A 27,710-nucleotide genomic window follows, 5' to 3' on the forward strand; every position below is an offset into this window, starting at 1 on the left:
TCAAGGAAACCATTTGTTTCAAGTCTGTCGAATTTATCCCTAAAATTTTAAAAGGTTCTTTTGACCATTGCAAAGGCAAATGGGGGCAAAGCTTTTCATTTGAATTATTTTTTGAACCAATCCAAATAGCCTTGGTTTTGTCACAATTAATCTTTCAACCGGACGCGTTAGCAAAATCTTGTAATGTTCCAATAAGTTCCGAGAGTCCCTCCTGTGATCCTTCTAAGGTGAAATTTGCATCATCAGCATATTGGAAGGTTAGAAATTCAACACCATTAACATCTATACCTGTTATCCAAGTATTATGCTTAATAGATATAGATAATAACTCTGCACAAATGATGAATAGATAGGGGGAGATAGGATCGCCTTGTCTACAGCCTCTTTCAAGATTAAAATAATTTGAAATGTGCCGTGCTTATTATTGCACTGTTACTATTAGATTGAAACAATTTAATCCACTTTCTGAGAGGAGGTCCAAAACTGAATGCTTCCAGTGCTTTATCTATAAATTGCCACTCTACAGTGTCAAAGGCTTTTTCAAAATCTACTGTTATAAGAAGCCCTGGCTTTTTGTGTATTTCACAGTAATTCATGATATCATATAATATTCCAGTATTTTCGCCCAATGAATCGGTCCTTAAGAAAGCCCGTTTGCGTTTCGCTAATGATATTTGGTAGAACATTCTTGATTCTATTTGCTATTACTCCAGAAGCTATTTTATAGTCTACATTTAATAAAGTTACTGGGCGCCAGTTTTTTTAGGTAACGCCCGTCTGTTTTCTTTAGGAATGCAGGTTATTATAACCTGGTTTTGAAAATTGACAAAGTTCCAATATAGAAAGCAGGTGTTGTAGATCTAAGGAGAATAATTCCGATATCTTTCCAGAAAACTTGTAGAATTCTGCTGGAAAACCGTCTGATCCTGAACTCTTTCGATTTTTCATAAATTTTAAAACAGAGGCACATTCATTTAGTGTAATAGGACCCTCACAGCTGTTTCTCTCATTCTGATTTAATTTGACATCAATATTGGTAAACTGGCGTGCATGGTATTCCCAGTTTGTATCATGCTGGCTACTATTTAAGATTTTGTAATATTTTGAAGTTTCAACAACTACTAGTATATCACCAATGCTAGTTACACACTTGTCCTAGTATCAATTATTTCTTTCATATGCTTATTGATATAATTTCTTTTCTCAAGATTCGGGCAACATTCTGTGTTCTTTTCACCATCTTTATACGTTGTTGCCTTACTTCTAAATATAATTCCTTTTATTTTTTCTGTTCCAATGGTTTCCATTTTTTTAATCTAATTCATTTAAGGTATCATTTGAGAGGATGTCATAATTTGATTCATTTAAGGTATCATTTGAGAGGATGTCATAATTTGATTCATTTAAGGTATCATTTGAGAGGATGTCATAATTTGATTCATTTAAGGTATCATTTGAAAGGATGTCATAATTTGATTCATTTAAGGTATCATTTGAGAGGATGTCATAATTTGATTCATTTAAGGTATCATTTGAGAGGATGTCATATCATTTGAAAGGATGTCATAATTTGATTCATTTAAGGTATCATTTGAGAGGATGTCATAATTTGATTCATTTAAGGTATCATTTGAGAGGATGTCATAATTTGATTCATTTAAGGTATCATTTGAGAGGATGTCATAATTTGATTCATTTAAGGTATCATTTGAGAGGATGTCATAATTTGATTCATTTAAGGTATCATTTGAAAGGATGTCATAATTTGATTCATTTAAGGTATCATTTGAGAGGATGTCATAATTTGATTCATTTAAGGTATCATTTGAGAGGATGTCATATCATTTGAAAGGATGTCATAATTTGATTCATTTAAGGTATCATTTGAGAGGATGTCATAATTTGATTCATTTAAGGTATCATTTGAGAGGATGTCATAATTTGATTCATTTAAGGTATCATTTGAGAGGATGTCATAATTTGATTCATTTAAGGTATCATTTGAAAGGATGTCATAATTTGATTCATTTAAGGTATCATTTGAAAGGATGTCATAATTTGATTCATTTAAGGTATCATTTGAGAGGATGTCATATCATTTGAAAGGATGTCATAATTTGATTCATTTAAGGTATCATTTGAGAGGATGTCATAATTTGATTCATTTAAGGTATCATTTGAGAGGATGTCATAATTTGATTCATTTAAGGTATCATTTGAGAGGATGTCATAATTTGATTCATTTAAGGTATCATTTGAGAGGATGTCATAATTTGATTCATTTAAGGTATCATTTGAAAGGATGCCATAATTTGATTCTAACTTATTAATCTCATTGTCAAGTGTTTTTTCTTCTTTGTCAATGGACTTTTTTTGTTTTATTGTATATGCTATTGTTTCACTTCTCATTCTCATTTTTAACATTTCAAATACAAACTGGTCATTCATTTTGAAAGTCATATGGCAATATCATCAGTAGTTCCCAATGCTTTGAATTCATTCAAAATATTTTGTATAGTTTCCTTTACCAGTTTTACGTAATCTTTATCATGCAGTAAGTTAGAATTGAATCTCCAATATCCACGAGCGTAATATATGAGTGATCAGATTTATAACTTATACAGAAACAGTTTTTACTAGAGAGAGAATAGCCTCAGAAATTAAGAAGTAGTCAAGTCTACTCTGCTTTAAAGGAAAGAGTTGACGCGATGTGTATTGCCTTGTGTCAGGATTAAAAATTCTCCAAGGATCGACCAGCTCTAATTGCTCTTTGATATCAAGTATTTTGTCATGTGCCTTTGGCTTATTTTTGTTTTTATAATTATACGTATCACTGTAATAATCTTGCACCACGTTCCAGTCTTGACCCCAAACTATTGATCCTGAAAGTTTACTCAAATCATTAGCAAGATCTTCGAAAACTTCTGGGGAATCGATATTTGGTCAATAAATATCTATAAGAGAAAAACGAATGTCTTTTATAGTAATGTCAAGAATTATGAAACGGCCATTATCATCTACAATTATTTCACTCGAAGTTAGTATTTTTTAGAACCATAACTCCTGAGCCTTTACTTGTACCGTGTGAATAATGACATCTATAACCCAGTCTGCCGCCCACATTAGTTCATCATCTACGGTGCTATGAGTTTCTTGAAGGAATATAATTGACGCTTTTTTACTACGGACAAAGTTGAATATATCTCTGCCAACACAAAACTTGCCTGTTTATTTCAAATACCAATAACACAAAACTTGCCTGTTTTATTTCAAATACCAATATGTCAGAGCAATGTTTCTATATCTGTTTTATACAGGTGGTATTTTGTTTTGTCCCCGTTTACGTCGTGACAACTGCATCACAATGTTGGACCCTTTCCAAGACCGCTACGGCGGAGTGATGGGCGCCCTCATGTGTATACCACAGTTCCTGGGAGATCTCTTCTGGACAGCCGCCATTCTGTCGGCCCTGGGTAAGTGCTAAGTCACAACATTCACAACATTTGATTACATTGTTGGCAGATATTGGTGTTAGGTGTCAGGGTGTTGTGGATAATGGTGGTGGGTGTCAGGGTATTCTACATAACGGTGGTGGATATAAGGGTGTAAGGGTGTTCTATAATGGTGGTGGGTGTAAGGGTGTTATATAATGGTAGTGGTTGTAAGGGAGTTGTATATAATGGTAGTGGATGTAAGGGTGTTGTATATAATGGTGGTGGGTGTCAGGGTGTTGTATATAATGGTGGTGGGTGTCAGGGTGTTGTATATAATGGTGGTGGGTGTAAGGGTGTTTATATAATGGTGGTGGATGTAAGGGTGTTCTATATAATGGTGGTGGATGTAAGGGTGTTATTTCATGGTGGTGGGTGTAAGGGTGTTATATAATGGTGGTGGGTGTCAGGGTGTTGTATATAATGGTGGTGGGTGTCAGGGTGTTGTACATAATGGTGGTGGGTGTAAGGGTGTGTAAGGAGTGTATATAATGGTGGTGGGTGTAAGGGTGTTTATATAATGGTGGTGGGTGTAAGGAGTTGTATATAATGGCTGTGGGTGTAAGGGTGTTTATATAATGGTGGTGGGTGTCAGGGTGTTGTATATAATGGTTGTGGGTGTCAGGGTATTGTACATAATCGTGGTGGGTGTAAGGGTGTTCTATATAATGGTGGTGGGTGTAAGGGTGTTGTATATAATGGTGGTGGGTGTCAGGGTGTTGTATACAATGGTGTGGGTGTGGGTGTCAGGGTGTTGTATATAATGGTGGTGGGTGTGGGTGTAAGGGTGTTTATATAATGGTGGTGTGTATAATGGTGGGTGTGTAGGGTGTGTATATATAATGGTGGTGGGTGTAAGGGTGTTTTATATAATCGTGGTGGGTGTCAGGGCATTGTAGGGTGTTTATATAATGGTGGTGGGTGTCAGGGTATTGTATAATGGTGGTGGGTGTAAGGGTGTTGTATATAATGGTGGTGGGTGTAAGGGTGTTGATATAATGGCGGTGGGTGTAAGGGTGTTGATATAATGGCGGTGGGTGTCAGGGTATTGTACATAATGGTGGTGGGTGTCAGGGTATTGTACATAATGGTGGTGGGTGTCAGGGTGTTCTATATAATGGTGGTGGATGTAAGGGTGTTATTTAATGGTGGTGGGTGTAAGGGTGTTATATAATGGTGGTGGGTGTCAGGGTGTTGTATATAATGGTGGTGGGTGTCAGGGTATTGTACATAATGGTGGTGGGTGTCAGGGTGTTCTATATAATGGGGGTGGGTGTAAGGGTGTTGTATATAATGGCGGTGGGTGTAAGGATGTATATATAATGGTGGTGGGTGTCAGGGTGTTCTATATAATGGTGGTGGGTGTCAGGGTATTGTACATAATGGTGGTGGGTGTAAGGGTGTTTATATAATGGTGGTGGGTGTAAGGGTGTTTATACAATGGCGGTGGGTGTTATTTAGTGGTGGTGGGTGTCAGGGTGTTGTATATAATGGTGGTGGGTGTCAGGGTATTGTACATAATGGTGGTGGATGTAAGGGTGTTATATAATGGTGGTGGGTGTAAGGGTGTTTATATAATGGTGGTGGGTGTAAGGGTGTTTATATAATGGTGGTGTGTGTAAGGGTGTTTATATAATGGTGGTGTGTGTAAGGGTGTTATATAATGGTAGTGGTTGTAAGGGTGTTATATAATGGTGGTGGTTGTAAGAGTCTTTATATAATGGTGGAGTTTGTAAGGGTGTTCTAAAGATGGTAGTGGGTGTAAGGGTGTCATATAATGGAAGTGGTTGTAAGGCTGTTGTATATAATGGTAGTGGGTGTCAGGGTGTTGTACATAATGGTGGTGGGTGTAAGGGTGTTATATAATGGTAGTGGTTGTAAGGGTGTTGTATAATGGTGGTTGGTGTAAGGGTGTTATATAATGGTAGTGGTTGTAAGGGTGTTATATAATGGTGGTGGGTGTAAGGGTGTTGTATACAATGGTGTTGAATGTAGTGTAGGGTGTTGTATATAATGTTGGTTGGTGTAAGAGTGTTGATTATAATGGTGGTGGGTGTAAGGGTGTTATATAATAGTGGTGGGTGTCAGGTTGTATATAATGGTGGTGGGTGTAAGGGTGTTGTATATAATGGTAGTGGGTGTCAGGGTGTTTATATAATGGTGGTCGGTGTAAGGGTGTTATATAATGGTGGTGGGTGTAAGGGTGTTGTATATAATGGTAGTGGGTGTCAGGGTGTTTATATAATGGTGGTGGGTGTCAGGGTGCAATATAATGGTGGTGGGTGTCAGGGTGTTATATAATGGTGGAGTTTGTAAGGGTGTTGTATATAATGGTGGTGGGTGTAAGGGTGTTCTATATAATGGTAGTGGGTGTCAGGGTTTGTGTGGCATCAGGTTTTACGCCGCTTTTAGCAATATTCCAGCAATATCACGGCGGGAGGATGCCATATATTGGCTACACACATGGTGCTCATATGGGGAATCGAACCCAGGTCTTCATTGTGACAAGCGGACGCTTTAAAAACTAGGCTACCCAACAGCCCTGACTCATTTCAAATGTTCTCATTTCAGGTTCTACTATGGCTATCATCCTTGACCTTGACGAAACCCTGTCTGTTATCATTTCCGCCATCATCAGTGTCTCTTACACCCTAGTTGGCGGCCTCTGGTCTGTTGCCTACACAGACATTGTGCAGCTCATATGCTTAAGTGTTGGCTTGGTAAGACAACAAGACCATTGAGGTACACATAAATACGTTATGAAGCATAAATCTGTGTTCCTTTCCGTAACTCCGCAATGATGCTGGACGAAGCCTTCATGTGTTTCCAGATAATGTCTTCACTCCATCCATCACATCATAGATACAAACGTTAAATGAGAGAAGTGTAAAACCAATGCAAGTCTGTATTTTCAAAATGAATAATGTCAGTGTTAAAATGGCTGATGTCTTTCTAGGTTGTGGCAGCCCCGTTCATCATGACCAACCAAGCTGTGGACTTACAAAGGATCCAGGAAACATGGCTAGGGGAAGTAACTCTGCAACAGACAGGGTACTTTCTGGACCGTTATGGCCTTCTAATCCTCGGGGGCACAACATGGCAGGTAGGACTTGTTCAGTCTGGGGCATCAAGCTCACACACTTCATATTACATGCCAACAAAACAAACCAACATTGGCTCACAAAATATTTTGCAGTTAAGATAATGCTTCTACGATACAGTCGCATAAATGTCTTAACTACTGTCAGAAATGCTCTTCCAGATCATTTGATAAACCAGTCGGTATGAAAATAGAATATGTCAAAATAACAAAGATCTACCTTATCATAACTGACAATGTGACAATCCTGAAAAGGCACTTGTACAAGTCAAATGGTGATATACTGAGTTAAAATAAACACTTCACAATTCATATTTGTAAATATAAATAAGAATTGTTATAGAGGACAGTATGGGGGTGTAATAATATTAATCCCCCCAGGATTGACTCAAGGAAAAACTCACCACAGCACATTTAAGTCAATCCAAACAATAGTGCTAAAACGTGTAGTTCACATGCCACTGGTCATTTGATCTTATCATTGCACGTATATTCGATCGCATACTTCCCATCAACTGTACAAAGTGAAAAAACACTTAAAAGCACTGTTCAGAAAAGCCAATTCTTATGCCGCACTCTTAAATGTGCAGCGTGAACGCATGCTGGAAGCGGGAACGTCAGTAAGTGACACTGCAAGGACAATGGGGTGCACCCGTCGGACTGTTTATGATTTACAGACTCAACTGCAACAAACTGGCACCACTGCATTTCGCCACTGGCTAGGTTGACCACAAGTGATGACCTTATACCTGTCCTGAGGTGATGACCTCGCACCTGTCCTGAGATGACTACTTCACCCCTGTCCAGAAGTGATGACCTCACAACTGTCCTGAGATGAATGCCTCGCACCTGTCCTGAGATGATTACTTCACACCAGTCGTGAGGTTATGACCCCACACCTGTCCTGAGGTGAATGCCTCGCACCTGTCTTGAGGTCACTGCCTCACACCTCTCCTGAGGTCACTGCCTCTCACCTCTCCTGAGGTCACTGCCTCACACCTCTCCTGAGGTCACTGCCTCTCACCTGTCCTGAGGTCACTGCCTCACACCTGTCCTGAGTTCACTGCCTCACACCTCTCCTGAGGTCACTGCCTCTCACCTCTCCTGAGGTCACTGCCTCACACCTCTCCTGAGTTCACTGCCTCACACCTGTCCTGACGCAACAACCTCACACCTGTCCAGAAGTGACTGCCTCACACCTATCCTGAGGCAACAACCTCACACCTGTCCAGAAGTGACTACCTCACACCTGTCCTGAGGCAACAACCTCACACCTGCCCAGCAGTGACTACCTCACACCTGTCCTGAGGGAACAACCTCACATCTGCCCAGAGGCAACTGCCTCACACCTGTCTTGAGACAACTGCAACTACTTCACACCTGTCCTAAAGTCACAACCTCACACCTGTCCTGAGGTGACTACCTCGCACCTATCCTGAGGTAATGACTTCATACCTGTCTGAGTCAACCACCATACACCTGTCCTGAGGTGACAACCCGGCGTGTGAAGACAATGTTCCATCCTGATGCCCTCAACAGCAAACTGAACCTTCTGAAGGACACCTTCATCTCACTCAGTGGTTACCCTGTCCATCTCATCTAAAGTAAACCATCAACAAGACCCTCAACACTTCCAAGCCTAAATCCAAAGCTGCCCCATCGTCCATCAGAATCACCATCCCCTACCTAGACCCTGCCAGCCAAATATCCCGTCCAGTGAAGAACAAAGCAAGCACCTTCTCCTGTAGTAGGACTATCAAAACCCCCCTGCACGCCTATGGCAGAGGCACAGCAGTATATACCAGATCCCTGTGGCGATACCTACATCGGTGAAACCCTCAGACCCCTCAACACTAGACTCAAAGAACACCAAACATCCCATCAAAAAAGTCAACCTCAAATCCACTTTTTTCGAACACATCAACAAGAACAAGAACCACAGCATCATGTCTGAAGCCACCAAAGTCCTATCTATCAACAACAACTGGCATCAAAGAAGACCACAAGAGCCAATAGACATCAGGAGGTCCCAACCAGCAATCAACCATGACCATGGAACATATCTACCTAGTGATTGGGACTTAATTTAATCATCACTGCTGGCTTCATTGTCATTGTACTTATCACTAATTAGGTCTGAATTAAATCCTGGCTTCCATTGTTTATTTCTTTGCCCTTCTTAAATGCCACAATTGTTATCTCATCATCTCACTTATCACTAATTAGGTCTGGATTAAATCCTGGCTTCCATTGTTTATTTCTTTGCCCTTCTTAAATGCCACAATTGTTATCTCATCATCCATGCTTGGATAAATCTTCCCTGGCTTCCACTTGTCCATCCACTTTACCAATGTAGTGCTAGCTACTGGCTTCACTTCTTTTCTTATCACATTTGTTGTTTCACGAGTACATATATAACTACAGTACAACCAGAAATTATTGAGTATTTAAAGATCGTAACTTTTTTAATTTTTTCACTCCTTACTCATGTATTAAATGTGAATATTAGCAGAACATAACTCCAGATTCAAAGACAGGTGAACAGTTAGTATTTTGTCAAGTCACCATGGGGAGCAATGCAGGCTTCAATACGGCGGGGCATACTACTGATCAAAGAAGTTGGAAAGTCGTGGTCCATGCTGTCCCAATATCGGACCACCTCTTCTTTCATTTCAGCAATATTTGTCAGATTTTTCTTATTGACACTTTCCTTCATAAGTCCCCAAACTTTCTCTATTGGATTTAGGTCAGGGCTATAGCTTGGCAAATCTAATAATGTCATATTTTGGGTCGAAACCAGGCCTGTGAATGCTTTGAACGATGTTTTGGGTCGTTGTCCTGCTGGAAAATCAAAAAATTTCCATAGAACACCCCTCAAGAATATCTGTGTACCGCTCACAGTTCAGATTCCCTTCAAATACACAGAGGGGCGTTGCCCCTAACACAGATATGCCCCCCCCACATGTTAAATTTCGGACTGTACTTTGGGCGCTGATACAAAGGTTTTTTTAGTTTGTTTGGTCCAGAAATTCAGTGTATTAGGAAACAGCCACACAGAACTTTCATTTGAGAAAATCACATTGTCCCAGTTAACATTTCCATGCTGTAAGCACCAGTTCAACCTTCGCTCCTTTGGTTCAGGTTTCATGATCGGTGATGGAATTTCTCGACTTTTCTGCAAACCCATTGCATGCAGCTCAGTTCTAATTGTCTCCTTACAGACAGCCACAGTTCCTCTATCAATCATATCAAGCCTTAAGTTTTCTAAACTACTTCGTTTGTTTTTAGAAACAAGGATACCAAGCCGCCTCCTGTCACCGACAGTCAATTTCTGGGCCTACCTGCGCCTACCTGGTGCTCAATGCCATATCCATTTGCAATATTTTTCAAAAAACACGATAAACAGTGGACAAATGGATGCCTGTTCTATTTGAAATCACTTTAGCTGATCTGATGTCCTTGTTATAATACTCTAAAATCAACTTCCCCTTCTCTAAATCATCCATACTGAGGATCACTGAAAATGTCGTCTGCTAGCAAGTGAACAAAGGGGGATAACTCTTCACAAACTAATGAAAAAGGATTAACGGAGTTGTCTCTCTTGAATGAAACCAAGCACTTGATAGCTGGTCAAGGTTGTTTATACTAGAAATCCAATTAAACATATTCCTAAACTTCTCAATAATTTCTGGTCAAACTATATGTTCCCTAGTCTTTCATTCACCAGAGGAAGGAGTAAGGATTACACTCAGAAGCATTGTGTCCCTCAAAATAAAGAAGTTGACATCCATAAATTCTTGCCTTTCTGTGTATCACTTCTAAATGCTGTTCAAAGACTCTTCCTCAGTATTGGAGGTTTTAAATCAACAAGTGTTTGTTGTTTTACAGGTGCTTCTTCTGGCCAGGATTTCTGTGTTGTGCTAGTAGGATTACTGTGTTGTCCTAGTAGGATTACTGTGTTGTGCCAGTAGGATTACTGTGTTGTGCTGGTAGGATTACTGTGTTGTGCTGGTAGGATTACTGTGTTGTGCCAGTAGGATTACTGTGTTGTGTTGGTAGGATTACTGTGTTGTGTTGGTAGGATTACTGTGTTGTGTTGGTAGGATTACTGTGTTGTGCTGGTAGGATTACTGTGTTGTGTTGTAGGATTACTGTGTTGTGCTGGTAGGATTACTGTGTTGTGCTGGTAGGATTACTGTGTTGTGTTGGTAGGATTACTGTGTTGTGCTGGTAGGATTACTGTGTTGTGTTGGTAGGATTACTGTGTTGTGCTGGTAGGATTACTGTGTTGTGCTGGTAGGATTACTGTGTTGTGCTAGTAGGATTACTGTGTTGTCCTAGTAGGATTACTGTGTTGTGCCAGTAGGATTACTGTGTTGTGCTGGTAGGATTACTGTGTTGTGCTGGTAGGATTACTGTGTTGTGCTGGTAAGATTACTGTGTTGTGCTGGTAGGATTACTGTGTTGTGCTAGTAGGATTACTGTGTTGTATTGGTAGGATTACTGTGTTGTGTTGGTAGGATTACTGTGTTGTGCTGGTAGGATTACTGTGTTGTGCTGGTAGGATTACTGTGTTGTGTTGGTAGGATTACTGGTAGGATTACTGTGTTGTGTTGGTAGGATTACTGTGTTGTGTTGGTAGGATTACTGTGTTGTGTTGGTAGGATTACTGTGTTGTGCTGGTAGGATTACTGTGTTGTGCTGGTAGGATTACTGTGTTGTGCTGGTAGGATTACTGTGTTGTGCTGGTAGGATTACTGTGTGCTGTGTTGGTAGGATTACTGTGGTAGGATTACTGTGTTGTGCTGGTAGGATTACTGTGTTGTGTTGGTAGGATTACTGTGTTGTGCTGGTAGGATTACTGTGTAGGTTACTGTGCTGGTGGTAGGATTTACTGTGTTGTGCTGGTAGGATTACTGTGTTGTGCTGGTAGGATTACTGTGTTGTGCTGAGTAGGATTACTGTGTTGTGCTGGTAGGATTACTGTGTTGTGCTGGTAGGATTACTGTGTTGTGCTGGTAGGATTACTGTGTTGTGCTGGTAGGATTACTGTGTTGTGCTGGTAGGATTACTGTGTTGTGCTGGTAGGATTACTGTGTTGTGCTGGTAGGATTACTGTGTTGTGCTGGTAGGATTACTGTGTTTGCTGGTAGGATTACTGGTAGGATTACTTGTGCTGTTACTGTGTTGTGCTGGTAGGATTACTGTGTTGTGCTAGTAGGATTACTGTGTTGTGCCAGTAGGATTACGTGCTGTGTGTGTGATTACTGTGCCAGCCAGTAGGATTACTGTGTTGTGCTGGTAGGATTACTGTGTTGTGCTGGTAGGATTACTGTGTTGTGCTGGTAGGATTACTGTGTTGTGCTGGTAGGATTACTGTGTTGTGCTGGTAGGATTACTGTGTTGTGCTGGTAGGATTACTGTGTTGCTGGTAGGATTACTGTGTTGTGCTGGTAGGATTACTGTGTTGTGCTAGTAGGATTACTGTGTTGTGCTGGTAGGATTACGTGTTGTGTGTTGTGCTGGTAGGATTACTGTGTTGTGCTGGTAGGATTACCGTGTTGTGCTGGTAGGATTACTGTGTTGTGCTGGTAGGATTACCGTGTTGTGCTGGTAGGATTACTGTGTTGTGCTGGTAGGATTACTGTGTTGTGCTGGTAGGATTACTGTGTTGTGCTGGTAGGATTACTGTGTTGTTGTGTTGGTAGGATTACTGTGTTGTGCTGGTAGGATTACTGTGTTGTGTTGTAGGATTACTGTGTTGTGCTGGTAGGATTACTGTGTTGTGCTGGTAGGATTACTGTGTGCTGGTAGGATTGTGCTGGTAGGATTACCGTGTTGTGCTGGTAGGATTACCGTGTTGTGCTGGTAGGATTACTGTGTTGTGGTAGGATTGCTGGTAGGATTACTGTGTTGTGCTGGTAGGATTACTGTGTTGTGCTGGTAGGATTACTGTGTTGTGCTGGTAGGATTACTGTGTTGATTACTGTGTTGTGTGTTGTGCTGGTAGGATTACTGTGTTGTGCTGGTAGGATTACTGTGTTGTGCTGGTAGGATTACTGTGTTGTGCTGGTAGGATTACCGTGTGCTGGTAGGATTACTGTGTTGTGCTGGTAGGATTACTGTGTGTAGGATTACTGTGTGTGCTGGTAGGATTACTGTGTTGTGCTGGTAGGATTACTGTGTTGTGCTGGTAGGATTACTGTGTTGTGCTGGTAGGATTACTGTGTTGTGCTGGTAGGATTACTGTGTTGTGCTGGTAGGATTACTGTGTTGTGTTGGTAGGATTACTGTGTTGTGCTGGTAGGATTACTGTGTTGTGCTGGTAGGATTACTGTGTTGTGTTGGTAGGATTACTGTGTTGTGCTGGTAGGATTACTGTGTTGTGCTGGTAGGATACCTGTGTTGTGCTGGTAGGATTACTGTGTTGTGCTGGTAGGATTACTGTGTTGTGCTGGTAGGATTACTGTGTTGTGCTGGTAGGATTACTGTGTTGTGTTGGTAGGATTACTGTGTTGTGCTGGTAGGATTACTGTGTTGTGCTGGTAGGATTACTGTGTGTTGTGCTGGTAGGATTACTGTGTTGTGCTGGTAGGATTACTGTGTTGTGCTGGTAGGATGTGTTGTGTGATTGTGCTGGTAGGATTACTGTGTTGTGCTGGTAGGATTACTGTGTTGTGCTGGTAGGATTACTGTGTTGTGCTGGTAGGATTACTGTGTGTGTTGGTGTGTGTGGTAGGATTACTGTGTTGTGCTGGTAGGATTACTGTGTTGTGCTGGTAGGATTACTGTGATTGTGCTGGTAGGATTACTGTGTTGTGCTGGTAGGATTACTGTGTTGTGCTGGTAGGATTACTGTGTTGTGCTGGTAGGATTACTGTGTTGTGCCAGTAGGATTACTGTGTTGTGTGTGGTAGGATTACTGTGTTGTGCCAGTAGGATTACTGTGTTGTGCTGGTAGGATTACTGTGTTGTGCTGGTAGGATTACTGTGTTGTTGTAGGATGGTAGGATTACTGTGTTGTGCTGGTAGGATTACTGTGTTGTGCTGGTAGGATTACTGTGTTGTGCTGGTAGGATTACTGTGTTGTGCTGGTAGGATTACTGTGTGTTGTGCTGGTAGGATTACTGTGTTGTGCTGGTAGGATTACTGTGTTGTGCTGGTAGGATTACTGTGTTGTGTTGTGTTAGTAGGATTACTTGTGTTGTGCTGGTAGGATTACTGTGTTGTGCTGGTAGGATTACTGTGTTGTGTTGTGATTACTGTGTTGTGTAGGATTACTGTGTTGTGCTGGTAGGATTACTGTGTTGTTACTAGTGTTGTGCTGGTAGGATTACTGTGTTGTGCTGGTAGGATTACTGTGTTGTGCTGGTAGGATTACTGTGTTGTGCTGGTAGGATTACTGTGTTGTGCTGGTAGGATTACTGTGTTGTGCTGGTAGGATTACTGTGTTGTGCTGGTAGGATTACTGTGTTGTGCTAGTAGGATTACTGTGTGTTGTGTTAGTAGGATTACTGTGTTGTGCTGGTAGGATTACTGTGTTGTGCTGGTAGGATTACTGTGTGTGTTGTGCTGGTAGGATTACTGTGTTGTGCTGGTAGGATTACTGTGTTGTGCTGGTAGGATTACTGTGTTGTGCTGGTAGGATTACTGTGTTGTGCTAGTAGGATTACTGTTGTGCTGGTAGGATTACTGTGTTGTGCTGGTAGGATTACTGTGTTGTGCTGGTAGGATTACTGTGTTGTGCTGGTGTGTTGTGTTGGTAGGATTACTGTGTTGTGTTGGTAGGATTACTGTGTTGTGCTGGTAGGATTACTGTGTTGTGCTGGTAGGATTACTGTGTTGTGCTGGTAGGATTACTGTGTTGTGCTGGTAGGATTACTGTGTTGTGCTGGTAGGATTACTGTGTTGTGCTGGTAGGATTACTGTGTTGTGCTGGTAGGATTACTGTGTTGTGCTGGTAGGATTACTGTGTGCTGGTAGGATTACTGTGTTGTGTTGTGCTGGTAGGATTACTGTGATTACTGTGTTGTGCTGGTAGGATTACTGTGTTGTGCTGGTAGGATTACTGTGTTGTGTTGGTAGGATTACTGTGTTGTGTTGGTAGGATTACTGTGTTGTTCTGGTAGGATTACTGTGTTGTGTTGGTAGGATTACTGTGTTGTGGTGTTGGTAGGATTACTGTGTTGTGTTGGTAGGATTTCTGTGTTTTGTTGGTAGGATTACTGTGTTGTGCTGGTAGGATTACTGTGTTGTTCTGGTAGGATTACCGTGTTGTGTTGGTTGGATTACTGCGTTGTCTTGGTATGATTACTGTGTTGTGTGCAAAATAATATATCCATCATCCCCGTCATTCTTCCATGGGTCAAGTGCCTTCCCCTTGGTGGAACACAGGGTCAGTGACTCAGGACCAGTTATCCTCCATGTCACCAGCTGGTCCAATGAACATTGTCTCCTCTCCACAATGCACATGATGATCAGGCCTTCGATCCAGTTGCCCCATACAAGAAATGACATTTACAATTTCCTCTACATGGATTTCACTGATGTCTTTCCGCCAACACTTCCAACCCCAGTGCTGGACACTTAAACTCAGTCGCATGGACGCTGATCTCAACCACTCTCTTTACCTCTTGATGTGAAAGCTTTAGTTAGGCTCTGCTATATTCAATAAAACAAATTACAAAATTTGTCAAGTGTGCTAAGACTTGGGAGACCAATCAACAGCAATTTCGTGTCATCAACAAAATAGGGAAGGACTAAGTTTACTAGATACGTAGCCTTGAGAGGAAAGACGTTTCACTTCGACCGTGGCACCAACATCCAACAAAGGGAAACGGCAAGACTCCCTGCCAAGAAGTCTTCGCAAGCGGAAGTGACTTCCCATGGGTCCCTTCACCAGCTGTCCCTGTTCAGTCATCTCTGGTAGAAGGAGACGGGAGATTTCATACTTATTGGAGGAACTGGCACATTCAGTAGGACCCACTTGTCACCAGGATTCAGAAATATGGTTTCTGTCTACGGTGTAACACAACTCATTTGATGTCACAGCCATTTGAACATCACTATCAACCTTAAGTTATTTGGGATCAGCAGGCCAATATAAGTCTTCTTATAGCCCTGTTTGCCATGGAAGCCCCACACGCCCAAATCAGACATGGCGTTTACTCTCTCATCTTCCTGGTTTGACTGACTGACTGACTGAGTTGGGTTTTTACGCCGCTTTAAGCAATATTCCAGCAACATCACGGCGGGGGACACCAGAAATAGGCTTCACATATTGTGCCCATGTGGGGATTCGAACCCGGGTCTTCAGCGTGACGAGCCAACGCTTTAACCATTAGGCTACCCCACCGCCCCTCTTCCTGGTTTGAAAGAACCTCTCTCACCCTTGGCATTTTCAGATGCTCTCCCTCCATACTCTCTACCATCTGATCCAGCCAATAGACCATCTTATCTGCCTCGACCTACAGAATATCCACCTTCATGTACACATCCATGCAGTTCATTGTCGCTTCTCTTAGTTCATCTTTCAGTGGGAATTTTTTTTGAATTTCCATGGCCCATATGCATGTTTGTGGACTGGTGGCTCACACCATCTGATATCTTAAACTGTATGTCTAAACAAGCAGACTCCAAAACCTGTAAGTTGGACAGCCTCACCATCTTCTGGATCTCATGTCCTTTTCATTTCCTCCGACGATATCTCCTAGTGTTCACACAGAGACAATGTCAATGCCTGTTCATTCCAGTCTCAAAACCATGTCACCACAGACGCGAAACACAACACCCACTCCATTTCCTTCTTGCCTATCACTTTCCTGGTATGCTACCTCTAAATGCCCACAATCTACACAAGATCGGAACTCTGTCGTCGTGGATGGCCCATCATGCCAACATCTCTGTCCAGACCATCACGGAGAGTTGTTTCCGTACATCAATGGCTGTCTTTGCTGGATGTTATGTCCACAGCATTTCCATAGAAGACATGGGACAAATAGTTTCAGCCTGCTTATCCTGGCTTAGGAGCTGACCAAATCCGTTTTTGATGATGTAAGAGAAAAACATAATTTTTATTGTTAACATCATTGAAAGTTGTTTTTATTCCACTAACCTTGAGTGATATAGGATGACTCGTATCAGCAAAACCGTTGCCGCTCTCCACATCCGGGGATTTTGTATGGATGTTTGACGATGAGCCATACTTTTCGTTACGCCCTCCTTGGGGTGTTGTGATCACATGGCTTCCTATTCTATCGCTTGCTATTTTTTGTTATATAGGCCATTGATTTTACATCTGGAGTGGTATTAACGATCTCAGGTAAATAATATTGATGTTTGTTTGCTTTGTACATAACTTAACTTCCGGATTTTCATTGTCAATCAAACTTCTTCTGACAGCGACTGGGCATCCGCCCAGCTATGAAACTGCTTGTGCACTCCGATTGCGCACATACTCTCCCGATATAGCGCGAGCAATGCAATCGTCAAAAACACCAGATTGTTGAATGCAGCTTGTTTTGGGAAACCAGTGACCATGGCCTGACAGACGAACTGCAACATCAGGCCTCAACAGCCATTCAGGTGACCACTGGTAATTCAGGGACACACCTGGTTTTATTCCTCGATAAACATTCTGGGTGCTGGGAACTATCCTTTGAAAACTCACCAGTGTGATACATGAATCCTTCCATGTCAGTCGAATAACGCACTGTACAGCATCAGATAAGGTAAATTGAGCATTTGGGGGGTTAAACCGATGTTTGCATATTTACCTGATGCTGTACCTTGAAGGCCCATCAGGACATCTGCCTCCATTGCCTGACCCTTCTGGCACCACTGTCCACTCTGTGAAGAATACGAGGGAGCACAAGTCAAGGCACATAACTCTGGGGTACTGCTTCTGGGTTTCTATCATATACAAAAGTTACTTACATAGTCAAAACTTTTCATTATTTTGTTGATTGACAGAGCTGACTTCAACGTTATCAACCACAAAAAAGTGAAACATCAAACACACTAGGGGCTATGGTTATACCTAGTTTGTTTGAACATTTTCTAATTTCTGCTCCACATTTGTACATTAGTCAGGATTTCACATGTCATCCACATTCCTACGTCATGCATATCTACATAGAGTGTGCCAAGAACACACCTACTGATCTCCCATATAGACTGATACTGATGTTATTCCACGAACATCAAATCAACACAAAATGCCTGTTTACTTTCACCAGGTCACTGGAGTTCTTTACTGTTACTGACAAGTTACTGACCAGACAATTAGGCATTCCCTGCAACTAATGTGCATGCTCGCCAGCCATGGTTTGTTCAACCCATATCAAGTCGACACATTCTAGCAGAAACTAAAGATTGGCCAATGGTCTTATGTTATGTTTTTGGATAGATCCAGATTAACTCTCAGCTTTATGACCAGGATGTGTCTGGAGGCATCCAGTATAACCCCCAGGATGCCATATATGTCCTTCCTCTTCAACATTCACTTTGAAGTCCAATAAAATTCTAAATATATCACGCACACAAATACACTTCACAGTTTCGAATTCTGCGGGAAATTTCCTTTTTCTCGCTACCATCTACTATTACCTTAGACAAAGCTAAAGTGCTGTAAAAGACCTTTCTCAACCAACTTGGGCTGGTCCAGGGATACAGAAGATCAACTCAGTAACACGAAGAACAATTCCTACTTGCACTGTTATCACTGTTACAGGTCAGTCGCTTACTTTGACAAATCGGAAGAATCGGGGATTCAGTGGCAAGAGAGATCTGTGACCCAGTGACCTGTGGCTCATTCACGTTACTGAATGACCTGACTCAGTGGCCTGTGAATCAGTGACCTGTGACTGTGTGACCTGTGACTCAGTGACCTGTAACTTATGACTCAGTCACAAGTCATCCTAACTTGTGCTACTTACTAAATGCAAAAATCCAACTGGTTTTGTAAACATGTAAAGATAAAACATCAGTGCCAGTCTCAGCCATCCACTGAAACACAAAGCCTCCATGCAGATCTCACCCGGTTGTATATATAGATTTGGAATGTCATACTCGTGCATTTCAATCTGTGTGTTGGACGAGAATATGCCATGGTCAGAGTTCTTCGAACTCATTTCTCTCATAATGTGACACATTCGATTTCAATAGATATGGTCCAAATGTACAAGTATGGCGTTCTGTACTTATTGCATACCCTTTTCATGACACGGACAGTTTTAATGTACCTCTAAACGTCACTATTGAAGTTCCTGTGCAATACAGAATTGGCCTCTGCTCACAGTATTGCACAGCTGTACTGATGTCATAAGATGAAATGGGTATGTAATATAACAGGACACATACAATGCCTGAATACCATTGAGTGTATGACCTCTTTTGTTTTTGTTTAATACCACCCTATTCCAGCTTTATGACGGAGGCCTGTGAAGACAGGACCAGACAATCCAGTGATTGACATCACGAGCATCTATCTACATAATTGGGCATGTATGACATGTATTGAGCAAGTCTGCAAGGATTAAAGCCCCCTGATACACACCATCAAATCTGAACCCCATTAAGTATACATGAAGCTAACAACAAATATATACAATGTCAATTGGTTGTATGCAACAGTACTGATAAATCAAACCAGACAGCCTTCAGCTGCAGCCTGTCTACAGATCGGTCTCAGGGAGAGGGCCTGCAGACCAGAGCTGTGTATCGTGGCCTAAGTGGTGAGACAATATATCCTGATACCAGTTTAATTAGGCGAGATTAGCAAGGAATCTGCAAGATGATTATCATCACGATACAATGGTGGCGATACAATATGTATCCCGATACTTTACAATTTCTAAAAACAGAACAGATATCATAGATAAAATGACTGAAACTTTTGTTATTCAGTAGAACTTGTGTTACATTCACACACACTTAAAAAAGCTGTTGATCTAATAAAATTTCAGTATTTAATGCTTAAGAAAGTACAGTCAAACATAATCAGTATACCTTGATCCAATATAAATAAATTTGGAACTGAAGTTTCCCTTGTGAAGTTGTGTTTCTACACCAATGTTTTAACAAACAATTCAATGCAGTTTACTTCAGAATTCAAAATCACTGGAAAACACTAGAAAGTCCACTTTCTAAATGTTATCTTATTTCTGTTCTCTTTCTGAACACACCTAAGACATTGTTCATAATTGCTTATAAATGGTGTTATTTGTCAAATAACTAAAACATATTTCAATTATTTGAAGACAAGTATTCTACAGTTCACAGAGTTTGAAAAAACGTTCACACTCTTTCACTAAAACACCAACTCTTTTGTTCAGGTAACAAAGATAACAGACACAAAAAAAATCAATTTGAGACGCCCTTCCTTTTCCTAATGCTATACTCCTTACAACTTCAAGTAGTATTTAAGTAGTATCGGGATATATTGTCTCTTGTGACGATACATTGATGTATCATGGGCCCTCACGACATAAATATCCTGATATATTGCCTAAATGTGTTTTGTATTGATGCACTCATCTCACGTAGTGGACGATGCAAACATCGATACTATCGATGAATCGTTACACCACTAATTGTAACTAAACCTTGAAACATTTCTCCTTCCATGTTATAACATGTGTTGTTTGTGTCTCACAATAGATTTTGCCTTTGAGTGTACTTAAACATAGTCAAGAGGAGGAGGAGATGCCCAAATTTAATGCCTCAATGACAAAAGTTTTGTCAGATGCAGTTTCCCATTTTGATGTGTACCAAATATTCTCCTATTCTTCCAGTGAACAATTGACTTGCCTTTGCACGTGTTTATGCTGGTTGCCACTAGTGAGGCTGGATAGGCGCAACATTTCACAAACACTTAGTATCATCATCATTTGATGGTGATTCTAAACAAGTATAGACACTGGATCTGCTTTAACAGAAACTTCTTGTGGATTTGTAAACAGTTTTGTTCACTGTACTGCAAATAAAACTTGTCAAACACATTCTCAAATCAAACTGGCTAACCCAGGGTGTGAAACAAAACACAACATTTGCTGTTTCAACCTGATGCCAGGTTTTGGTAAGATTGGCTGGCTCAACAGGAATTGTGTTAATTTCATGTCTGTTGTATAGGAGATGTATCAGCGTACGTTGGCCTGCCGTACAACAAGACAAGCTGTGGCATCATCAGTCGTAGCTGGAGTCATGTGTCTTCTTCTCAGTATACCACCTGCTGTCATTGGGTTCGCGGGATCTGCGGCAGGTACATTGTGCTTGGTGTTATCAATGGTGTTGAGCTACATTTCACTGTACATGTATGCACGTGTACATGTACACTGACCCTTATACATGTACGTACATCAGACGAGGTAAATAATGTGTGACAGTGTTTTGACAGTGTGTACCAGTACAGCCAGGTTACATCAGACGAGGTAAATAATGTGTGACAGTGTTTTGACAGTGTGTGTGTCTGTACCAGGTTACATCAGACGAGGTAAATAATGTGTGACAGTGTTTAGACAGTGTGGGTGTCTGTACCAGGTTACATCAGACGAGATAAATAATATGTGACAGTGTTTTGACAGTTTGGGTGTCTGTACCAGTTCAGCCAGGTTACATCAGACGAGGTAAATAATGTGTGACAGTGTTTTGACAGTGTGTGTGTCTGTACCAGGTTACATCAGACGAGGTAAATAATGTGTGACAGTGTTTAGACAGTGTGGGTGTCTGTACCAGTTCAGCCAGGTTACATCAGACGAGATAAATAATATGTGACAGTGTTTTGACAGTTTGGGTGTCTGTACCAGTTCAGCCAGGTTACATCCGACGAGGTAAATAATGTGTGACAGTGTTTTGACAGTATGGGTGTCTGTACCAGGTTACATCAGATGAGGTAAATAATGTGTGACAGTGTTTTGACAGTTTGGGTGTCTGTACCAGTTCAGCCAGGTTACTTCAGACGAGGTAAAAATGTGTGACAGTGTTTTGACAGTGTGTGTGTCTGTACCAGGTTACATCAGACGAGGTAAATAATGTTTGACTGTGTTTAGACAGTGGTGGTGTCTGTACCAGTTCAGCCAGGTTACATCAGACGAGATAAATAATATGAGACAGTGTTTTGACAGTTTGCGTGTCTGTACCAGGTTACATCAGATGAGGTAAATAATGTGTGACAGTGTTTTGACAGTGTGTACCAGTACAGCCAAGTTACATCAGACGAGGTAAATAATGTGTGACAGTGTTTTGACAGTGTGTACCAGTACAGCCAAGTTACATCAGACGAGGTAAATAATGTGTGACAGTGTTTTGACAGTTTGGGTGTCTGTACCAGTTCAGCCAGGTTACTTCAGACGAGGTAAAAAATGTGTGACAGTGTTTTGACAGTGTGTGTCTGTACCAGGTTACATCAGACGAGGTAAATAATGTTTGACTGTGTTTAGACAGTGGTGGTGTCTGTACCAGTTCAGCCAGGTTACATCAGACGAGATAAATAATATGAGACAGTGTTTTGACAGTTTGCGTGTCTGTACCAGGTTACATCAGATGAGGTAAATAATGTGTGACAGTGTTTTGACAGTGTGTACCAGTACAGCCAAGTTACATCAGACGAGGTAAATAATGTGTGACAGTGTTTTGACAGTGTGTACCAGTACAGCCAAGTTACATCAGACGAGGTAAATAATGTGTGACAGTGTTTTGAAAGCGTGTACCAGTACAGCCAGGTTACATCAGACGAGGTAAATAATGTGTGACAGTGTTTTGACAGTATGTACCAGTACAGCCAGGTTACATCAGATGAGGTAAATAATGTGTGACAGTGTTTTGACAGTGTGTACCAGTACAGCCAGGTTACATCAGATGAGGTAAATAATGTGTGACAGTGTTTTGACAGTGTGTACCAGTACAGCCAGGTTACATCAGACGAGGTAAATAATGTGTGACAGTGTTTTGACAGTGTGTGTGTCTGTACCAGTATAGCCAGGTTACATCAGTATCATGTACACTTTAATTCCCAGATTGGAATCAGACTGGTTATATGGGTGAGATCCCGCTTACCGTGGAACAGATGCACTTTATCCTGCCAATGGCCTTGCAGTATCTCTGCCCCATGACTGTGTCCATCCTAGGACTGGGCGCGGTCTCAGCAGCCGTCATGTCATCCACAGACTCCAGCACGCTCTGCACGGCTTCAGTCTTCACCAAGAACATCTACAAGAGCATTATCAGAAAAAAAGTAAGCAACGCCTGCAATCGATGTAGAAGTGATGTTGTGTCAGAAACATGCATCTTGGTGTCAGACTTAAACAGATCTCACTACATTAATGTCTGTCCGAATGTATCTGTACTTTCTGCTTCACATCTGTTGCAGGCCTTGGATCGGGAGATGGTGTGGGTCATGAGAGTGGCCATCGTTGTTACGGGTGCTCTTGCTGCTGTCATCGCCATCGTTGTAAAGAGTGTATATGGACTTTTCATCCTCTGCTCTGATTTGATGTACGTCATTCTCTTCCCGCAGTTCATCTGCGTTCTCTACATCAGCAGCTGTAACGCATATGGATCGTTTGTGGGGTTTATGGTGGCGTTCATCCTGCGGGCGTGTAGTGGCGCTAAGCTCATCAACTTCCCTGCCATCATACACTACCCCCTGTACAACACAACGGATGGCCAGCTGTTTCCCTTCCGCACGCTGATTGCTGTAATTGGATTCTTCCTCATAATATCGGTGTCAGTAGGAACCAAACTATTGTTTACTAGGGGATGGATATCAAGGAAATATGACATTTTTGATTGCTTTGGACACCTTCAGTCTTCAGATACGGCTGACAAGCTTGAGGCTTCTGAAATGCTGCCTGAATCTGATGTAAAGAAGGGAAAGCTTGACACATGCTCTCGAGCTTCATCAGACAATATGTGAGATATTGTAACGCTAGTATAGATCTGCTGTCTGTCATAACCATAAAGTTATAGCCCACATATCACCATGTCTAAGGCAAATTTTACTGCCTGAAATGAGAGGCTATGTAAGCCTCCACTGCATGAACATTCTTTGTTGATGCTTTAAATATTCAGCAAAAAAAGTTTAAAGATCAGCGTCACCTCGATTACAATTGCCCTGCCAAATGACACAGTGGAAAAAACTCGCCGTCATCAGAGAGCCAGACATAGACAGGAGCAGGATAATCTCATATTTTCTAACAAAATTTGTCATCACAGTTAATTTTACATATATATTTTCTTAAATAATCACTGCATTTCCAAAAAATATGTATCGATGTACTGAAATAAACTACAGAGCAACAAAAACTGTAACCAATAATGAAATTACATTTTCCTAGCTTGAGATATCCCCGATCTGTTGTGACCTAACACGTCATATCTAACGGTCAACCTGAAATCAATTTGGTCAGTTTTTCCATATATTAGCAAGTGTTGGAAGCGCCATGTTTCAAAGACTGTTGAACAAATACTTCATTGTTACTCAAAACTAAGACAAGTAAATTGAAATTGAAGCAATCTTTTGTCTCTTCAAGGATCATTCTTTTTAACCAACAGTTAGTTCATCCTTGCAGCCCAACACCCCCTTCTCCGCCATGTAAATAACACCATCAGAGATGCTCTGTAAGAAGGTTTTAAGGATCATAAACACATGCACAGGCAGGTCAAGCGTAACCAGAAAAAAGGACCATATGATAGCAGTCACAAAGGAAACAGCAGCAGACATTATTTGTGTCATTGCTGCATCAAGTCCAGAAATGTGAACTAACTGTATACCGTCTACCTACTGAATGCCCTACTGGGGCCTTGAATGTTGTAATCAGACAATTTTTGCATGGATTATTAACAAAACAGTGTCCTGAACATAATCTGTAACAAAGTTGTAAAATTGCACAGTGTGAGAAAATTAAAACTTTTTTCTATCACACAAGTTAATGTACGCTATTAACGATAACACAATTTTCATATCGATAATCATAAAAAAATTCCTCTCAATGATACTCTCGGTTATCGATTATTTTAGCCAGCTCTAACATAAAGGGAAAGTTGTAATCCTCCCTCTTGCCAAATGAGTGAACATTTTGTTGTTGTTTCACTTTTTCTTTTAGATCAGGGTACAGCATTTCATACACGTTAACACTTGTAGTATATAGAGCAAGTCAAATTACAATCGTTATCTATGTAAATAGATTGTGGCAAGACAACCAAATTGAAACAAGAGTGTGGTATTTGCAGTGAGTATAGACATTACATTTATGTAATTGGTAATTGTAATTATCCCCCGCAATGCGTTGTATACGTTGTATATACGGTTTTGAAGCCATCTGTGCTTAGCACTATAAGATGCTCGAAATGGTATAAAATTATATGTTTTCCATAGATTAAGTGTGATATCTATGTTCAATTCGTTTTCCCATTTACTTTTATAAAGCAGTTTTTGGTTTATAACCTCCTTGTGAAGAATCCGCTTGTAAAATATGCTATATCCTTTCTTAGCTTTAAATATTGTTTCCAGATTAGGAGGAATACTATTTCTGAATATTAATTTTGAATGAACCTTGTTGTGAATATGTTTTCAATGAAGATAATAATCCTGTATATTCAAGGAAATCTGTTTGATCCCCATACAGTTATATGAATTCTTTATATGAAAGAAATGTACTGACATCTTTTAGGAAATCATTGGATTGTAGGCAGTGGTCATATACTACTGGATTTCTCCCTATTGGTATTGCCCATATGTACTGTCTGCTGAGATGGCCATATACTACTGGATTTCTCCCTATTGTTATTGCCCATATGTACTGTCTGCTGAGATGGCCATATACTACTGGATCTCTCCCTATTGTTATTGCCCATATGTACTGTCTGCTGAGATGGCCATATACTACTGGATTTCTCCCTGTTGTTATTGCCCATATGTACTGTCTGCTGAGATGGCCATATACTACTGGATCTCTCCCTATTGTTATTGCCCATATGTACTGTCTGCTGAGATGGCCATATACTACTGGATTTCTCCCTATTGTTATTGCCCATATGTACTGTCTGCTGAGATGGCCATATACTACTGGATTTCTCCCTATTGTTATTGCCCATATGTACTGTCTGCTGAGATGGCCATATACTACTGGATTTCTCCCTATTGTTATTGCCCATATGTACTGTCTGCTGAGATGGCCATATACTACTGGATTTCTCCCTATTGTTATTGCCCATATGTACTGTCTGCTGAGATGGCCATATACTAGTGGATTTCTCCCTGTTGTTATTGCCCATATGTACTGTCTGAGATGGCCATATACTACTGGGTTTCTCCCTATTGTTATTGACCATATGTACTGTCTGCTGAGATGGCCATATACTACTGGATTTCTCCCTATTGTTATTGCCCATATGTACTGTCTGCTGAGATGGCCATATACTAGTGGATTTCTCCCTGTTGTTATTGCCCATATGTACTGTCTGTCTGAGATGGCCATATACTACTGGGTTTCTCCCTATTGTTATTGACCATATGTACTGTCTGCTGAGATGGCCATATACTACTGGATTTCTCCCTATTGTTATTGCCCATATGTACTGTCTGCTGAGATGGCCATATACTAGTGGATTTCTCCCTGTTGTTATTGCCCATATGTACTGTCTGCTGAGATGGCCATATACTAGTGGATTTCTCCCTGTTGTTATTGCCCATATGTACTGTCTGCTGAGATGGCCATATACTACTGGATTTCTCCCTATTGTTATTGCCCATATGTACTGTCTGCTGAGATGGCCATATACTACTGGATCTCTCCCTATTGTTATTGCCCATATGTACTGTCTGCTGAGATGGCCATATACTACTGGATTTCTCCATATTGTTATTGCCCATATGTACTGTCTGCTGAGATGGTCATATACTACTGGATTTCTCCCTGTTGTTATTGCCCATATGTACTGTCTGCTGAGATGGCCATATACTACTGGATTTCTCCCTGTTGTTATTGCCCATATGTACTGTCTGCTGAGATGGCCATATACTACTGGATTTCTCCCTATTGTTATTGCCCATATGTACTGTCTGCTGAGATGGCCATATACTACTGGATTTCTCCCTGTTGTTATTGCCCATATGTACTGTCTGCTGAGATGGCCATATACTACTGGATTTCTCCTTATTGTTATTGCCCATATGTACTGTCTGCTGAGATGACCATTGTCATATTTATTTGTCCTTGTAATTCAGACCAGGCTTCAAATACGTCTTTCCAGAATGGGCTGATGAGTTTTGGAATATAATGTGTCTTCAGATACAATGGTCCCATTTCTATGGGGTTGTGAAGTATATAAAAGATTATTTAATTTAGAGTCATGTACAAATAATCTTCTGATCAAGGATAGGTGGTACTTTTAGACCACCTTCTTGGTATGTTTCTGTTAGCAGACATTGTTGTATTCTATTAGGTTTACCTTTCCAAATAAAGGAGAACATTGTCTTTGAAGATTCACCATCGTTTCTAATTTAGGATTTGCTAGTGAGGTGAAAAGATGATTAATGGTAAAATCAAGCTCTTTAGAATTGTTATTCTTCCTAAAGGTGTAAGGTCTCTCAGAGTCCACATTTTCATTACTTTAAGTTTATCTTTATAGTTCTTTTCCACCATTTCTGTTTTATTACATTGAAATAGAATGCCCCATAGTACAAAGGGTTTTTGAGTCCAGTCAAGGTAGTATTCTCTGCAGTATTGAAAACTTGAATAACTTTAGTTTTGTCAATATTTATTTTGAGTCCAGAGAAGGATGTGTATGTTTCAAGTACTTGAAATGTTTCTCTGAATAAGCTTTCAGACCCGTCTCAAATACTAGTTGTGTCATCGGCAAATTGAGTTAGTAGGCATTCTAAATCAATCATCATTACTCCTTTTATCTTTTTGTTTTGTCGTAACATGTGGGCCAGGATTTCTGCTACTGCGAGGAATATATACACGGCGAGAGGGGATCACCTTGCCTACAACCCTGTGTAATTTGGAAGAATAAGCCAAATTTTGATAGATGGTCCAAAATTAAAAAAGTCAAGACATTTCTCGATAAAGGACCATTCCACTTAATCGAAAGCTTTTTCAAAGTCTAAAGTATCCAAA

General features: G+C 40.8%; 1 protein-coding gene across 1 annotated transcript in view; it reads left to right on the forward strand.

Annotated features, from left to right (window-relative positions):
• LOC124267734 (high-affinity choline transporter 1-like) overlaps window positions 1-23,503 on the forward strand; it is a 33,686-nt gene extending 10,183 nt beyond the window's left edge. Inside the window, exons 3-8 of the mRNA XM_046702722.1 lie at window positions 3,318-3,473; window positions 6,063-6,211; window positions 6,448-6,594; window positions 20,722-20,851; window positions 22,605-22,822; window positions 22,958-23,503. Coding sequence (XP_046558678.1) covers window positions 3,318-3,473; window positions 6,063-6,211; window positions 6,448-6,594; window positions 20,722-20,851; window positions 22,605-22,822; window positions 22,958-23,503 — 1,346 coding nt within the window. The remainder of the gene's footprint in view (window positions 1-3,317; window positions 3,474-6,062; window positions 6,212-6,447; window positions 6,595-20,721; window positions 20,852-22,604; window positions 22,823-22,957) is intronic.
• The last annotated feature ends 4,207 nt before the right edge of the window (window positions 23,504-27,710 follow it).

This window comes from Haliotis rubra, unplaced genomic scaffold (genome assembly GCF_003918875.1).
Source record: "Haliotis rubra isolate DU_JTF1 unplaced genomic scaffold, ASM391887v1 Scf1333, whole genome shotgun sequence".
Classification (NCBI taxonomy): domain Eukaryota; kingdom Metazoa; phylum Mollusca; class Gastropoda; order Lepetellida; family Haliotidae; genus Haliotis; species Haliotis rubra.